Source organism: Mus caroli, unplaced genomic scaffold, assembly GCF_978045245.1.
Source record: "Mus caroli unplaced genomic scaffold, Mus_caroli_1 scaffold_15, whole genome shotgun sequence".
Lineage (NCBI taxonomy): Eukaryota > Metazoa > Chordata > Mammalia > Rodentia > Muridae > Mus > Mus caroli.
The window spans coordinates 63,727,338-63,741,669 of NW_028227270.1; the positions used below are offsets into that span (position 1 = coordinate 63,727,338).

The following is a 14,332-nucleotide window of genomic DNA, read 5'->3' on the forward strand; positions in this document are numbered from 1 at the left end:
ACACACACAAATAAGCAAATAAGTAAATAAATGTAGAAAAAAATGATAGCAGGATCTACAGCTGGAGCTGGGGAGGTGGAACAAGGTAAAACCTTCACACCAACTCTGTCCTTGTCCCAAAGTGCCAGCCGGTTGTGTCCCGTGGTGTTAGAGAAGCATTTGGGAAAGTGTCCTGTCCACCAAGTTCTTTCTGGGCCTCTTTGTGCACATGACTGCTTCATGTTCCGCGTGGCTTGGAGTTACCAGCTACACTACCCCAGAGACATGGCTCTCCCAAATATTAATTTCTGAGTCCCATCTCCTCCCAAAATAAAGGACAATGGAGCAGCTTAGGTGGCCTCACCAGGATTTCAGGGAAGATAAAAGAAAACAAACTCCCCACAGTGCATGTGAACATGTGTGTACATGCATGCACATGTGTGTGTACATGTGCACACATGTACATATGTGTAGGAGAAAGACAGAGCCAGGCATGTGGAGAACTGGAAATCCAGGTAAAGGATGAGAAAGAGACAGATCCAGTCAGAAGAAGCTCAGAAGGACAGGGCAACTTAGTATGTAGTCAGACTGCCAGCTGTTGGGGTCCAATGGGCCAAGGGGTCCTTGAGAGCCTAGGCAGGTGGGGCATCCCTAGGGCTTTCTCCCAATTTCATCAAGGACAGTTCTTTGACCACTGCTTTTGACCATGCACACATTTAGAGAAAGCAAACAGATTTGGTGTTGTCTCTTGCATGCTCAAGACAGTGAGTTTGTGATGGGCTCCCTGCGCTTGGCCCTCATGGAGGTTTGACAGCACCCTGTGTCATGCATGGATGGCTTCCATATCACCCTCCTCACAGCAGACTTCAGTCTCCAGGGCTGTAAACCTTCCCCAGCCAAAGGCTTTTTGTTGAGTGACCAAGCACAGCTCTTTGCTGGGAAGCCTTTTTGGATCCTCTTGCTCTGGAGACCTCTCCTTCCAGGTGTCTCTCTAGAAGTGTAGCTATAGGCCACACCTTCCATTTGAAGACATCAGCTGAGAAAGGCTGTGGTTGGCAGAACTCCTAGCTCCTAGCTAGACAGTATAAACCCTTCTCAGAGCCAGCCTGCTCTGGCCCAAGGTAGCAGAGGTCAGTTGAAAATTGCAGACAGATAAAGCAGCTTCTAGGGGCAATGCTGATGAGGACTTTTTGAGAAGGCCAGTCTTCACAGTGGGCTCTAGACTCTTCCTGGAGAACACACAGGCTTTGTAAGCACAGAACTTAAGTCTGCTGCCACCTCTTTAGGACCCAACAGAGAAGAATAGAAACCATTGCACGCTCACAGTTAGCAAATGCCCCTTCACAGGAAGGACCAGGGTCCTGGCTTATGCATCTTGTCTCATGAGCTAGATTCTCATTGAAGGCTCCCGCTTCCAGCTTGGCCACACACAGTGCAGGATGTAAAAACCTCAGGCCGGAAAAAGCACACACTCCAAGGGAATAAATTACCAATTACCTTGTTCCCTGAAATGAGGGAAGGTGCCCGATTTATAGACGGGGTGTAAAAAGATAATGTTAACATAAGAGCAAAGTGTGGGGATGCTGGGATGCTCTTCCCGGCATCTATCAGATGTTTTCACTTGATTGGACGGGGAGAAATCTCACGGACTTCTCTCCAAATTTATTTTCCACTAGGTTAACATAAACTTAAAACATTAACTCTCCCAAGTGCGCAGCTCAGGTCTGGTTACAGATCGAAGTGAAAGGAAACCTGGGACAGTCCACCTAGACCGTGGCTTGCTCTCCTGGGTACCTGTGGCATTGGTGGCCCTAACTGCCAGGTTTGATTCTCCTGGGAAAAGCACAGAGTGGCCAGGCCTCTCCGTTTCTCAATGGCTGGCTCTCAGTAGGATGTGCAAGCTTCTGGAGCCTCGGTATTGCCATCTGCAAATGGCTTAAAAAAAAATCCCACACAACTTGGTCAGAGAATGACTATGGGGACTGAATTGGCAAACAAACAGGATGAACTTCAATGTGGGATGTATAGGTGGGATGTATATATTCTAAGTACTCAGTTTGGAACTTCTAAAATAGACAAAAATAACCCCTTTCCCCGCACCCTGCAAAAAAATGTTGAAATGGAAGTTCAGTTATAATCTAATATAACAAACATAACCTCATCAAATGCAAAACTCTACATGAGACCACTGATCAAATCCCATCGTGATAGCTATAAACGCAGCAGCGAGGGCTGTTATTAGTTTTCGATGGCTTGCTGTGACAAATTGCCCCAAACTCGGTGGCTTAAAATATTACAAATTTATTGTGTTACCATTTTGAAGGTTAGAGTCAGAAATCAGCCTCGTGGGCCTAATATCAAAGCCTCGTTCCTTTTAGAAGCTGTAAGGATAATCCCCTCCCCACCCTTCAGCGTCGCAGGCCCGCTGTATTCCTGAGCCTATGGTAGCTTCACCATAGCTTTGGATTTGAGCAGCACACCCGCTTTTCTCTGACTCTAACTCTACTGTACCCCCTTTTACAAGGAGCCTTAGGATGCCATCCAACTTGTGAGGAGCAGGTGTGGCAGCAGTCCCAAGATGGCGCCCGGGACTGCAGCTAAGTCTTATGACTTGCACCTGACTTCCTCATACACCTGAAAAAAAGCCACGACCATCATGAGAGCTGCACAGGTGCACCATGATGCTGGCGGTTTAAACAAGTCCATATTTGGTGGAGACATGCCCCTGTCGCCCTGATTGGCTGAAGCTGTGTGCTTGGTGAGGTGACGTGGCCTGCTGTGAGTGGATGGGGGCTGAGAGTATATGAGGGAGAGGGGGGGGGGGGAGAGGGAAGGAGGGAGAGAGGGAGAGAGGGAGAGAGGGAGAGAGGGAGAGAGGAAAGGAGAAAGATGAAGCGAGAGAGATGAAGACTGAAGTTTGCTAAATAAACTGCTGTTAGAAGAACTGTTCTTGCTGGTCGAGAGCGGACGCGACACCGACTCACCTCAGGTTGACACCTCAATCACTTCTGTGACGTAAGGGTTTCAGACTAGGGTATGGGTTCCTTTGGGGGGATCAGCACCCCACACAGTACACGGCCCCATGAATGTCCTCAACAGAACAAAGCCCCCCTCTGGCTGAGCAGGCTCCTCGTTTACAGAATGGTCTAGAGCTAGAATTTTTAGAAAGCACTGCCTCAGAGTTTGGTATATGCTCAGCCTCTGTTATCTTAGAACAGGTTATGGAGGGGGACAGGTCCTATGCTCAGGTGTGGCCTGGGGACAGTGCAGACGGCTCTGACCACCCTCTCCTGGGACCAAGGCGAAGGGGTACACGGGAAGGAGGAGAAGGATGATGTCCATCTCTTTACCAGAATGACATCTACAAGAAGTAGACCTCCAAGCTGATGGGACAGGACCACCATGCCCCAGCATTTCTTCTAGGCTCCGCCCACAGTTACCTAGCAACAGCCAGCTGTGCCTGACTCAGTGTAAAAGGGGCTGCTTGCCCCCTCCTCTCTCTCTTGCTCTCTTACCCTCTTCCCTCTCTGTGCCTCCTCTCTCCATGTGTTCATGGCTAGCCCCTAGTCCTTCTCTCTCCCTTCCTTTCTCTCTCTCTACTACCCTCTTAACTCCCCTCCACATGCCCTAAATAAACTCTATTCTATACTATACCTGTCCGTGGCTGGTCCCTCAGGGGGAAGGGATGCCTCGGCATGGGCCCACAGAGACACCCCCTTCCCCCAACACCATACCTCGCTCTACTAAACATACCCCTTCCTGTTTTTTCTTTTTTATAAAACACAACAGCACTAAAGAACTTCTATGTAGCTGAGGGATAAAGCCATACCTGCTGCTAGAGAGACAGGAGTGTCCTGTCAGTTCATCTCGGCCCAAGAAAATGGCTTCTCACCTGTGAAGCACGTTGCCAGGGGAACAATGTAAAGAGGTTGGGATAGGACTGCTCTCACTCCCATGTGCCAGCTTCCTTACTGGTCCTTCTGCACAACCTTCGGGATGCCGTAGCTCCAGCTATGGCTGTGACATCTCAGTAAAGTCAGCTTCAACAAGGATGCTGAACAGACCCCGCCCCTATCCTCACCTAAGAGGCCTGCCGAGAAGCAGCTGGGTTTCTCTCTTAAGGCACACATAAAACTTTACGGTTCCCTACCAAACCAGGGCCTGAAATCACAGTGTCGGCTGCTGTCTGTCACCTAAAAGTCTCTTTGTCTGATTAGCTATTGTGTTGCTAGGGTGCTCTACAGCTCTCAAGTAAAAACTGAAGTGACTTTCTAAGTCACAGAATTCACTCAACCACCCAACAGGGCTCCTCTGCCAACCATGTCCTACAAGCCACAAAACAGGGCTCCTCTGCCAACCATGTCCTGCAAACCATCAAACAGAGGTCCTCTGCCAACTATGTCCTGCAAGGCACCAACCAGGGCTCCTCTGCCAACCATGTCCTACAAGCCACCAACCAGGTCTCCTCTGCCAACTATGTCCTGCAAGGCACCAACCAGGGCTCCTCTGCCAACCATGTCCTACAAGCCACCAACCAGGGCTCCTCTGCCAACTATGTCCTGCAAGGCACCAACCAGGGCTCCTCTGCCAACCATGTCCTGCAAGGCACCAACCAGGGCTCCTCTGCCAACCATGTCCTGCAGGCCACCAACCAGGGCTCCTCTGCCAACCATGTCCTGCGGGAAGTCAGCACAACACAGTTTGATGCTTTGACACACAGAGTTCTCGGAGTCTTCTCTCCCTGAAAACACAGACAGCGACTGTCGGAAGACCCAGTGGCATGCTGAGTGTGACATAGGTCTTTTCCCATCTCTCTAGTGACTTCACAGGACATGATCTTTACCTCCACGCTTGGTGTTCATCACCTATTTTTCCGGATCAAAATTTCCTTCTGGCCTCAGGGCCCTTGAGAGACTCCCTCCCTCCCCCCTGCTCTCATCCCAGTGCATGCTTCCGATGCAGCTCCCCTGACATCTCCCTGAGAAAATGCCAGTGCCCATGCTGGCTTGTCAAGATGGTCTTCTGCTCCAGCCACCACAAGTCTAGCCTCAGTCTTCATCCAACAAGGCACCACTAAGGACCCAGTCTCCCGGGATAACATTAATTCCAGCCAGTATGGCCCCCTACCTAGCACTTTATTATGGTTAGAAGGCAGCAACCTTGGAGACCTCTCCCCTATGCAGACCATTGTCCTGTGAAGCTCTTAGCCCTTAAGGACAACAGAGATGAGTTCCATCTCTTTTCTTTTCCCCTCTCTTTGTCCTCTGGGTCTCTTCCAAGTCAGCTCCACCTTCCCGAGGCCAAGGCCGCACAGGATGTTCCATCGGGGATCATAAAGTTTTTTTTTTTTTTTTTTTTTTTTTATCGGCTCGTGTTTTCTTCTGCTTACTTCCTCTTTTTTTTTTTTTTTTTTTTTGAGGTTTGCCAAAGCAGCCGCTACATTCATGAGTTGGATGTGAGTGTCTTTTCCTCTTAGCTTTGTGAGCTAGGTCAAAGTCTGGATGGCCTTAACCTTGACTGACCCCACTACAAACAGCATTCTCCCACCCACGACCTTGTAGATCTTCCTCTTCCTGGAGATGGTGGTGCACCTCCCCCCTCCCCCACGCCCCCACCCCCCTACTCAGTGGGATGGGAGGGCTGCTCTGCTACCTCACTGTGCTCTCAAAACCAAACTCAGGTTAGAGGAGAGAACTCAATCAGCTGGTATCTGTCAGCACACACCCTGCGGCCAGCACATTCCTCAACCCGGCACCCGGAGAAGAGATGCAGGTAGGAGGAGTCAATAAGCCAATGCAACTCACTGTCAGCATCGTGTGTATGGGACCTCTCAAGAAATGCCATCAAGTCACCATAGAGTTCCTCAATCAAACTCTGTGACACTGGACCATCTGAAACAGGACGGCAGATGCCACCCCGTGGTCAGCGTGCTCACAGAAGCTCTGTAAAACCTGAGGTTCTGACATGAAGCTCTGCTGCTTGGCACAGCACACTGGGCATCTTCCAAGAAGCAATTACATGGGGCCCGACCTGACTTCGTGTTTAATTAAGCAATTCGTGTTTGAGTAGATTATGTATGCCTATGAGTATATCCATCAGTACTGGGAGGTATTGGTTTTTAAAACTCAGCGCCCAGCAAGAATGTTCTATGTAGAATTTGCATAATCTCTTTTTTGTTCTAAACAGCAAAATTTTCCGCTGAGCATCTGATCACTGAACCTGGGAGGTATCCCGGCTCACACAACTCTTAGAGGCTGGGCTGTCCAGTGGGTGGGAGCCACTGTCATGACTTGCAGAGACTCCCAGAGAGCTGCAAGCCTCACTCCTGTCCTGCTCTATGAGACCAGGATCAATAACTACCTAATAATCGGAGCCACACACGGTGCGTTCATTTCCACGGGTGTGTTCAGGGAACAGCGTTTTCCTTCTCTCAGTGGGAGACAATTGCCTGAAGGCATGAGGAACACAATTGTAAAAATCTCTCACGCTGGGGTAAGTTCAGAGGAATCTTCCCTTTTTGCAGAAAAGAGGAATGTCAGGCCCCCCACAAGTGGCTCAGGGGGGTTGCCTGGCACAACTTCCCTTGTGTAGCTCTGAGACCTGTTGATTGGCAGTGCAAAAGCCGATTAGGACTCCCAGAGTTCGGTTAGAACATGCATTCAACTGCTTCCACCAGGGAGCCAGGCTGTGAGGGAAGAGGCCACCTCCCTCCACAAAGAGAGGTACCCACAAGGCCTACTGTGAGCACCAGGCTCCATGGGTGTGCCCGTCCTTCTGTATGTGTGGTCTACATGTGATATTCTGGGGTTGTAGTTAGAATGCACTGGCACCATTGTCTTCTGATAAATATTACGCAGTCCACTCCTCATTAGGGTAGCAGGTCCTCCTGTTGTGCCCATTTTGCACACAAAGCAACTGAGGCTACAAAAAAAAAAATGGACCATCCTCCAAGTAAGTGGCAGAGCCAGAGTCTGAGCTGGAGTCTGAGCCCATGTCTTACTTTGGTATACTGCTTCCTGGTGTGCACATTCCTAGGCACCAAGACTTTCTGAAGCGTTTACTTTGGCTTGCTGAGCAAGGGTGACCTTTGGGATAAGTTCACCAACAGCCTTTCATTCCCAGAATGCTCCTCTGAACAGTTCTGTCATTTAGTGAGAGAAACACACATGCACACGTGCCATGCACACACGCACACTCAACACAGCACGCTTCCTGCAACCCTTAAACTGCCTTAATCAGTGTTACCAAGTCTTGTCAGCAGCCCTAAAAATCTAAAACAAAGTTAAACAGCTTCTCAAAATGCCACACCCCACACATTCCCTGACATGTCTGTCCATGTGTCTTCTCATCATCTCCTTAGTCAGTCTGGCCTGTGCTAGAGCTGGCCAGCCCAGGGCACCATTGGCTGACTCACTTACACACACACACACACACACACACACACACACTCACTCACACACTCACACAGAGTGTGACCTCCTTGGCAGCTCTCTTTCACACACACACAGTATGGCCTCCTTGGCAGCTGGCTCACACACACACACACACACACACACACACATACAGAGTGTGCCTTTCTTGGTGGATGGAGGTCTTTGGTGGCTACAGATACTCACGTCGACTTGCCACAGATCTTCCTCTGGTACCACTGCTTGCAGTTGGTGAAGTATTTCTTGTTGGTGCCAATGACCTTCTGCACAGCACATACATTGGGGCTGGAAACAAAGGTGACAGTGTTAGTGAGATGACCAACAGTCAGCCTACACTGAGGTCTAGAGAAAGGAGAGACGGCCATTTTGGTGGTTTTGGGGTAAATTCTGGCAGGGTCTTTGGACACCCTCCCCATAAAGTCTTTCCTTCAAGTAAATTCCTCATGTCCGTCTTATGTTCTCTGGCACGGGCAAATATTAAGTGTAAGCGAAAAGATCTTAAAAGTTTAGGTACGGGTTATGGGCTAAGAAAAAGAGTAAAATCCAAGCGACGTTGCTGAGACCTGCCAGCTCCCCTATCTGTGCCTGCCCTGAGCAGACTTGGCATCCCAGTGTGTGCCAGAGGTCCTGTTGTCAGGAGGGGAGGGCTGCCAGCACTTCACAGCCAGCTCCACAGACATGCTCTGCGTGTCTAGACCAGCTGCTTGGCTCCTGGGACAACACACTGGGAGTATCCACCCTGCAAACTAGGGTGCATGGCCAGCTGCTGTCAGGACTGACAGGGAGTGCCCTCCTACTTAACTCCCCATGGCCCATTGCTCAGAGCTGCTCCCCACTTCCCCCAGGACGTTTCCTTCCTTATTCTAACCTGGGGTGCAGGCCTTACTTTGTGCTGGGCACCCAAAAGATTCTATGACTAATCTGTCACTGATGTCCCTCTCTCCGGCTACCCTCAGGAATCATAAAGATAAGAGTTTCTGGTCCGGATAGAGTCAGGCAGAAATAGGCGCGTTAGAAACGGTTGATAACAATTTAGTTTAAAAATATCTCCAATAAGTCCGGAAAAGCAGAAGCGAACACCCTGGGTTTCTGCTGAGGAGGCTTTTCTGGAGTTGGAGAGCACAGTTTGCATTTTCTTCTTCTGAGCAACCAGTGCGGTGCTCAGGCCAGGTGAAGGGGGGTACTCCTTTGGAGCTCCTGGGCAAAGGGAGCTGCCATGCTGTGTGATGACAAAGGGGAGGGGGGCTCTTCCTGAGCAGACAGCGGGCAGGCTTCGTAAGTCAGAAAAGTAAAGAAAATAGATTCAGAGTTTTCATGAGATGTCCATGTTCACGCAGCTTCAGGCCCATTCAGAGGTGGGCACGGTTTCTTCAATAGCAATTCCCAACACTTTAAAGATGCAATGCAGAGAGGCAGGAGGATGGCTCTGAGTTCAAGGCTTACCTGGGCTACACAGCGAGTTGAAGTCAATCTGGACTAGCTAGCTAACAAACTAAACTAACTGTGGTCCGTAGAATCCTATGAGGAGCATGGGGGTCTGGGGCAGGGGATCTGTGGCTACCCCCTCATCGTTTGGGCAGTGTCCATAGCTAGATGCTTAATTGGGTGGTTGTTCCTTCTGACCCTTTATCTCTCCCCCACTTCCTTTGTATACGAAGCACACGTCTGTTTTCTGTTATTGTTTAATAGACAAGAGTGAGCAGAGCAGTCGTGATATTAGGAAAGCCATCTTGAGAGAAGACAACCTGTAAAGGCTGGATCAGCCGACCTTAGGTGGGTCTCTCCAGGTGCCTAGAGGCTCTGCTGCCAGAGATCCACGTGTTTCACTCAAGGTCCTCGAATAACCCCCAGAGAGCTCCCACGGGCCACGCTCCAGCCCCCAATCATCCTCACTGCTGTACAATCCCAGAAGTTCTCCTGTCCAACCGAGCGAGCAGGAAGTAATTACTGTGGCTGAATTCCCTGCAGCTCTCCATGGGCGGCCAGCGGCTCTTCAGCAAGTCTCTGTGGATTTGGCTCCAGCATTCCTCGACTGTGTAGAGTTTCCACTGCTCCTGCCCCTGTGACAGGAGCAGAAGCTGGGGGTGGAGGTAAGCTGAGTCCACAGGAAATCTGTGCTGAAATGTGCTCAAAATGAGCAGGCCATTCATGGGCTTCTGCCCCAAGACAACTCTGCTGGTCCACTTGCATCTGAAAACCAAGTATTTCTGAAAGTTCCATCCAGTTTCTCTCAATGCCATTCAAAAGCGTGGCCAGCTTTCACTTGCTTTGAGTTGGTGCTCCCCACTCCCATTGTTACACAGACACAGCTGGGAGCCAACAGACCACCCAGCAACCCCTCTGCTCCTACCAGCTTTCTGTGTTTGCCTCCTAAGCATCAGTTTCACCTTCTGTAAAATAGGAATTTTGCAGTGGCTGGGGGCAGGGGCATGAGGAGGCAAAGGCAGCGGGGGGCCATGAATGACTGTGCACTACTGCCCAGTGGCTAGGTACAGAGTCCTTCCCCTCTCTCACGGGACACCCTGCACTTCCCCAAACTTCCCTTTTCTCCAGCTCTCACTTTGAATCAAGGGCTGGAGCTGGAACAAGGTTATCCATCTGCACAAGGTACCACACCCATGTGTGCAAGGCCAGGCAGTCCCGTGGTTTTTCAGGGACAGTTAGGTCAGAGTAAATGCAACTATGTAACAATGCCTGGAACCATTTGCCACTGCTTGTGTGCCCCTGGGGAATCCAGATTCCTCTTAGAGAAGGGTGCTGCTGTGGTCTTTCTCATATTTATTTTGAGATGGGGTCTCCTTGTAAATTGCCCGCCTCTTGTTCCAGCCTCAGGAGTAGATGGGATGGAAGGTATGCATCCTCCCGCTCAGCACATCATCTCTTGATCCATCAGCCTATTGCAGATTACTTGCTACAAGTTTTCCAACTCAGGGCAAGAACCTCAGAGAAGTGAATCGAAGTCATTCGCTCATTTTGTGTTTGTTGGAAGCACATGCCACAGTGAGCTCCCCACAACATTGGAAGCTGGTTCACTTATTCCATGTGGGTCATCAGGCTTGGCAGCCCGGACCTTAGCTGAGCCACCTCACTGGTCCACATCTGAAGTTTCTTAAAGCACTGGTTTTCCTGACAGTGCCCTGGGCTCTGAAGGGAAGGAGGCTGGCCTCAGAGATAGATCTTACATGATATCTCTAGAGACCTTTCACTGTGGCTGTTGACATTGCAGCTCTGGGTTATGACACTGCAGACCTGTGGTGATCTTAGTGGTTAGGAGGAAGGAGGGAACAGAACTGAATGCAACATTCAAGAAAAGCAGTGGGACCCAAAGGTGAACTGGGTAGGGATGAGAGATGCTCTGGCTTTCCATGTTTGGCTCTGAGGCTTCAAATCTGCATTTTTCCTATCTGCCCTCTCAATCCTTCATACGCACAGCCTAAGTTAAAATATGACCCCAGGACCTTTTCCACTGCGTGAGGTTGAGGAAAGGCCTGGCTTGGTTCTGTTCTGCTTGTGGCCAGTCCTGTACCCAGCAGCTTGTTTTGCGCCAAGCACTGAACATCTGGGGGGCTACAAGAGACTGGAAAGCCACATGCAGAGGAAAGGTAACTTCTCCCTAAAATTTGCATCCTTTACTTGAGTCCAGAGTCTACCCAGTTGCTGGAGGCTGCAGCTGTGTCTAGGTCTAAAAAGACAACCGCCACTGGCCACATGGTTTGTTTTTCCTTTAGATCTGAATATAGATCTGTATAGTCTCTTGGAGAGTTGAGCATAGCCTGGGGTGCAAATGCCTGACCGTGGGCACCGGGCCTCCCAGGAAGTCAGTACTCTACTTTTCCCATAGAGTTTTCCTCTAGTATAAATGATGTTGATACACCCAGGTAGTCTGGACGTGCAACAAAGCTGGGCTCTGTTTGGAGCAGGCATGACCTGGTTGTGTGTAGAAACATCATGCCAGGCTCATCAGGGCAAAGCCTTGGCCAGAGTGTGTCTCTGAAAACCTACACATCTGCAGCATCTCAGAGAAATACCTGAAGTATCAATGTCCCACGTTTACAAAGCTGCCTGTCGCTTTAAGACAGATTCCAGTCCTGACTCCAGGACATACTGCAGGGCAAACTGGTTCCTTCTCAGGACTCGGTTTCCCAATCTGTCTAGCATGTATAAAGGGTGGTGAAGCCTCCTGCTCTACATCTTTGGCCAGCAAACACTGTTGGTGTTGAGTGTTTGGGTGCAGACCAATAACAAGTGCATAGGAGCAGTGGGCACCTAGCTAGGGTCCTGCCACCAGGTATGACCAGTATCACTCCTGGAATCAATGGACAGTGACCTGCCTGGGTTTCTCCTCTATGGTAGGTAGGTACTGTCTCAGGGTGATGGTGATTCTGTGTTGAGAACTGCCAACGCCCCCTTCTACCTAGAGTCAAGAAAGGAGACTGAGAGTCCCCTAGACTGTTTGATGCACTTTTGTCTGACTCTGTGGTCACTGGCCAGTGCCCCCAACCCTTTCTTCACAAATTGTTCCACTGTGTCCCCTTATCTCATCAACCTCCACGCAGGTTTGGTCTTTCTATGCGATGGCTAATATTCCTTCGGGCTTTGTCGTTCCCCCCCTCCCCCGCGCGCGCACCCCTGGCCAGGTATGATGTCCCCAGCTGAGCGCACTGGCAGCTCAGTGACCTGTCCTATGCTCACGCCTCCCATCACAGAGCGCCTGGGACTTACCCGTGCTGGCGACCCCGGAGCCGGCTATGCTGCAGCACCAGCTGGTAGGGTGACTTGGCGGGACCCGCAAGGGTCCCAGCGGGGCCCACAGACAGTGCCAGAGCGAGGGTCAGCAGCCGCACGAGGAGCGCCATGGAGCTGGAGCACGCGCGGACCCACGATGAAAGCAGGCGCGGGCGGCGCTGGCGAAGTGAGAGCAGCGGGGCAGCGCGCGCTGGGTTTAGTAGCCCGAGGGAGGGAGCAGCAGAGGGAGGGGAAGGGCAGCCGGCGCCTCCCAGACCACGCCACTACTAAGCACCCGCGCCCTCCTGCACCGCCCAGCTCACACACACACCCCCTCCCACTTCGCACAAAGTGCGGGTCCAAAGGAACTAGTCCTTAAGTTTCAGTTTCTTAAGGTGTTCATGCTTAGAGCCTGAAGATACCTCTCTAGCAGACTGCAGGAAGCCAGAGGGTCTGTGCTGACTCCCTCACACCTTAGGTCCGACAGACTGGCCTCTGCAGTCCAGATGCATCAGCTCTGCTGATACACTGTAGAGGAGGAGTAAGTCTTCCTGTTGACAGAAGGTAGAAAAGTGGGGAAGGGTGGGGCCCACACCTTGGCATTCAGGAATCCCTCACCTGGCTTCAATAAAGATCTGTGAATGTGAGGTAGATGCTGCCAAGAGATAGATCGGCCAAAAACCATGCCTTGGATGAGCTTGAAATATGCCAACGGTCACATGATAGGGAGGTGAGAACTCGCTCTAGCATCTATTAACCACCTTCCCCCTTACCTGCTTCTACTAGCCCCAGGGGTGAGCCCTCAGTGCTGGGAGAACATGGGCCTAGCAAAGATGTAGAGAGGCAGCTGGGGCATTAGGAGTCTGGAGTAGGCACCTGACCCAGGCACAATCTGTCAGCGGCCACTTTTAGATCTGAAGGCAGCACAGGATTTGGCCAGGCCAAAGGACGATGGGTTAAGAGGACCCAGGCATCCAGTTAAGCAAAGCTTGCTGGGTGGAGAGTAGAGCAGAAAACAGCAGTGTACCATCAGGGCTCCAAGCTAAGAAACTGTCAGTGTTGGGGAAGCAAGGGAATGGCCCAGTTGATGTCCTGAGCAGGCAGCAGGAGGGTCGAGTGAGCAGGAGGGGACCACCTTGGAGCTTGAGCGACTGTGGTGGAAGTGGAGAAGGGATGGACGTATGTCTAGAAGACAATAGTCTCAAGGGAACATGGGAGCTACAGGTGCTGGTTCACCTTGATTGCCCACAGGGTTGGGCTGGCAAATGCTCAGGGGCATCGGCGAAGCTCATCACTGAATGGTGTTTTGGGAAAAGCAGTAGCCCAAAGGTAAAGACCTGTCTTGAATGAGGGTGACGTCATGCCATGGGCTGGGGTCATGGGTTGAATAAAAGGGGGGAAGGGAATAAGGTGAACATGAACATCCCCACGCTCTGCCTGGCAACCCAGAGAGATGTGAGCACTAGGCCTCCTGCTGCCTGCCTTCCCAGCCACACGGACTGCGTGCTCTGAACTGTGAGCTGAGACAAAAGACAAACCCTCCTCTCGTGTACTGCTTCTTGCCAAGCCTTGTCCCTGCAGTGGGAAAAGCCACTGGTACACCATGTGCCTGGGGACAAAGAAGCATCGGGGATACATAAGGTGTTTGAGTTCCGGACACCGTGGTGGCTACTGCTGCTGCTGTTTTTCATAAGAAGGGCATGGAGATGGGTGTCCTTTGCCAGGGACGGATGAGTAGCTTGGGACCTGATGAGTTTGAGGTGCACATGACTCATCTCGGTGGAATGTCCACAGACAGCCCAATCTAGGGCTCCAGGGAAGGGTAAAAGGTGGAGATCCAGATCTGGAAGCCATTCTTTAGTCAGGGGACAGGGAGCAAGAGGCATCAGTGATTTGCTGGAGGAGTGGTCCAAGCAGAGAGTGGTCCCTTGAAGGATGCTAATAACCGAGTGGGTGGAGGCAGGAGATGCAGTGGGAGGAAGGAGGCCTTGATGGAGGAAGAGAGAAAGGCTGCACACAGAGCACACCTAAGCAACATTCGCTCTGCTAGAAAGCAAGCCGCATCTCTGAATCCAATGAGTGTCTGGTGTAGGGTGCCGGAAAACATCCGGAGAGAGTCAAGTGCAGGCTGGATCCCAGAAAGCCTCCCCCGAGGCCAGGAGAGGCGGCCGTGCTAACTTGGGGAAGAGTCTGGGAGG

At 51.1% G+C, this 14,332-nt stretch overlaps 1 protein-coding gene across 1 annotated transcript in view; it reads right to left on the reverse strand.

The window, feature by feature from the left end:
• The window catches only part of Tgfbi (transforming growth factor beta induced), a 31,242-nt gene extending 18,916 nt beyond the window's left edge, over nt 1-12,326 (reverse strand). The window contains exons 1-2 of the mRNA XM_021179856.2: nt 12,132-12,326; nt 7,596-7,694 (exon numbers count right to left, since the gene is read on the reverse strand). Of these exons, the coding sequence (XP_021035515.1) occupies nt 7,596-7,694; nt 12,132-12,265 (233 nt within the window). The 5' untranslated portion in view covers nt 12,266-12,326. The remainder of the gene's footprint in view (nt 1-7,595; nt 7,695-12,131) is intronic.
• Between the last annotated feature and the right edge of the window lie 2,006 nt (nt 12,327-14,332).